This window comes from Dermacentor variabilis, chromosome 1, assembly GCF_050947875.1.
Source record: "Dermacentor variabilis isolate Ectoservices chromosome 1, ASM5094787v1, whole genome shotgun sequence".
Lineage (NCBI taxonomy): Eukaryota > Metazoa > Arthropoda > Arachnida > Ixodida > Ixodidae > Dermacentor > Dermacentor variabilis.
In genome coordinates this window covers 65353828-65356087 of record NC_134568.1, presented here as the reverse complement: position 1 = coordinate 65356087, position 2260 = coordinate 65353828, and the positions used below count along the sequence as shown (strand labels likewise).

Here is a 2260-nt window from a genome sequence, read left to right as displayed (position 1 = left end):
ATGTGAAGGCACACGTCCACTCGTCGAAAAGTTGGCTCCTGCTTCCGTCTTCACGTTTTGGCCTCAACCAGACACTACATAGTTGTGCATGTGCCAGAATGCATACCTCAACATATCTGTCGTAGCGTTTACCTGGGATAGCGTACTGCCAACCACATCTCTGCAGTTTTTATTAGTCGTTCACGTGGGAGTGCGTACTGCGCCATGTATCAACCAGTATGCATTGGCTGATGGCTAGCGAACGGAAGCCTACCTTCCGACATTTTATCGTCCAGAGCTATCACAGCACGAACCTGGAAGAGTTGAACCAAGAAACTGCCTCTAAAGAAAAGTGCGCGTAAAGAAGCAGTGGCCGCACATAACTGGCTGCACCGAGGCGGCGGCCGTTCCGGTTCTGAAAACTGATGATGCACGGGAACGCGTCACACAGGCGCAAATGCTCGAATTTACTGTTCTTGTTGCAGAGTCCGAGTGTTATGGAGGCGCAGAACACGTGTATATGTGTACTTATTCGGACCCAACAACTGATATTCGTGCATGCAGCCAACACGTCTAATAAAGCACATTAAGTGCAACGAAAAAAAAAAAATCAACCATAGTTCATAGTGAAGTGCGCGTCTGGCATGCATGCTTTGGGAAGTGGTGATTTGTGGCACTATGTATAAGTTATGCATGGCGTTCTCGTTATATACCACCGTGCCTCAACCGTACGAGTAAGCGCGAACCGGGACTCCGAGCGCCACTTTCCCCCAAGGACAAGTTCGAAACCTCACGCCACATCTAGTCGCAGACGCTGCGACCAGAGGTTACGTACCATGCGTTTTGTACAGCCTTGTTAGACTGCACCATTTTCGGAATGGGCCCACGAAAACGGCTAGACAAGAAATCGGAGTTTTCAAAGAAGGCCAAATGCATTACGACACTTGCTGGAAGGGAAACCTCGACCGCTCGCGCACGTTCATTTCTTCGTGTATGTTAAATCGCAGACACAACAGAAACTTAGCGAAGACGAAAAGCTTCTAGCATATTTTATTTTGACTGCCGGTACCGTTCGACGGCGAGTGTGACAAGACCCGTCAGTAAGTCTGGCTTCCACCGCCCGCATCGGCCCCTTTGTGGCCATGCTGCTGCAGCTGACTTCCGCCGGACTTCTTTGGGAGCAGCTCCTGTGGAATGTTCGGCAACACGCCGCCCTCGGATATAGTGACGCCTGACAGCAACTTGCTAAGCTCCTCGTCGTTACGCACGGCCAGCTGCAAATGGCGGGGCGTGATGCGCGTCTTGTGGTTGTCGCGAGCCGCGTTACCCGCCAGCTCGAGCACTTCAGCCGTCAGGTACTCCAGCACTGCTGCCATGTAGACCGGGGCGCCGGCGCCTATGCGATCTGCGTAGTTGCCTTTGCTCATCAGGCGATGGATGCGACCCACCGGGAACTGAAGTCCAGCCCGCGACGAACGAGACTTCCCCTTCGTAGTCTTCGACGCCTTGCCTGCTGGTGCCCGGCCGGACATAGTGGACCGCACGGCTAGAAACGCAGTGCCCGGGTACAAAGTGGATGGCCTGAAACGACCGGAAAACAGCAAAACTTTCCGAAAACGCATTGCGCGTCGGAAGCGCCGTGTAAATTTGTTCTTTCTTTACGCGGTGAGGACCAGTCATGACTTTAATACAAGTTGACGCTATCCATCGCTACCGTGCGTGCTTAGCGTGCCAGAAATGTGGGGCCAGAGGAAAACTTGAAATTAAGTAGCGGCGGTCGTATGTGATCTGCCTAAGCATTTCCGGTCAAAGTCTGGTACAATATATCGATTTCGGAAAAGGAAGAGCACATTGATTCACAAGCACGTTAACGCTTATCGTGTATTTTACGTTTATTCCTTTAGCAATGGCAAACCGTAACAGACAGAGATTGAGCGACGCACAATTCGTACTAGCAACAAATACTTACGAAACGCTGCCCACGCTGCCTCGGAAGCTTTCCTGGAATGGGTAGCGGTACGGTTTCTTCGACCACTATATACCGGCGGACGGCTTAGGGGCGCGCCCTTGTAGCCACAGTTTTATCTTCGGAGCAGCTTGTCGCGAGACCGTCTGGTTGCATTCACATCGAGCTGAATCACGCTGATCACGCGCGGACCTTTAATATATGATAGGCAGTAGCCGTTCTGCTGCCGCTTTCACCGTGAGAGCATGCTATACCAGCGCTGTCAGTTCGATCGGCTGTCGGCCGTTGGCGTTTGAAACGTTTGAAAAGCCAAAT

At 51.9% G+C, this 2260-nt stretch overlaps 1 protein-coding gene across 1 annotated transcript; it reads right to left on the bottom strand.

The window, feature by feature from the left end:
- Positions 1–1004: 1004 nt before the first annotated feature.
- LOC142578771 (histone H2A-like) lies at positions 1005–2058 on the bottom strand. Its single transcript, XM_075688335.1, has 2 exons — positions 1949–2058; positions 1005–1560 (listed from the first exon to the last, which is right to left on the bottom strand). The coding sequence occupies exon 2, from the start codon at positions 1509–1511 to the stop codon at positions 1077–1079; it is 435 nt and encodes a 144-aa protein (XP_075544450.1). The 5' UTR covers positions 1512–1560; positions 1949–2058; the 3' UTR covers positions 1005–1076.
- Between the last annotated feature and the right edge of the window lie 202 nt (positions 2059–2260).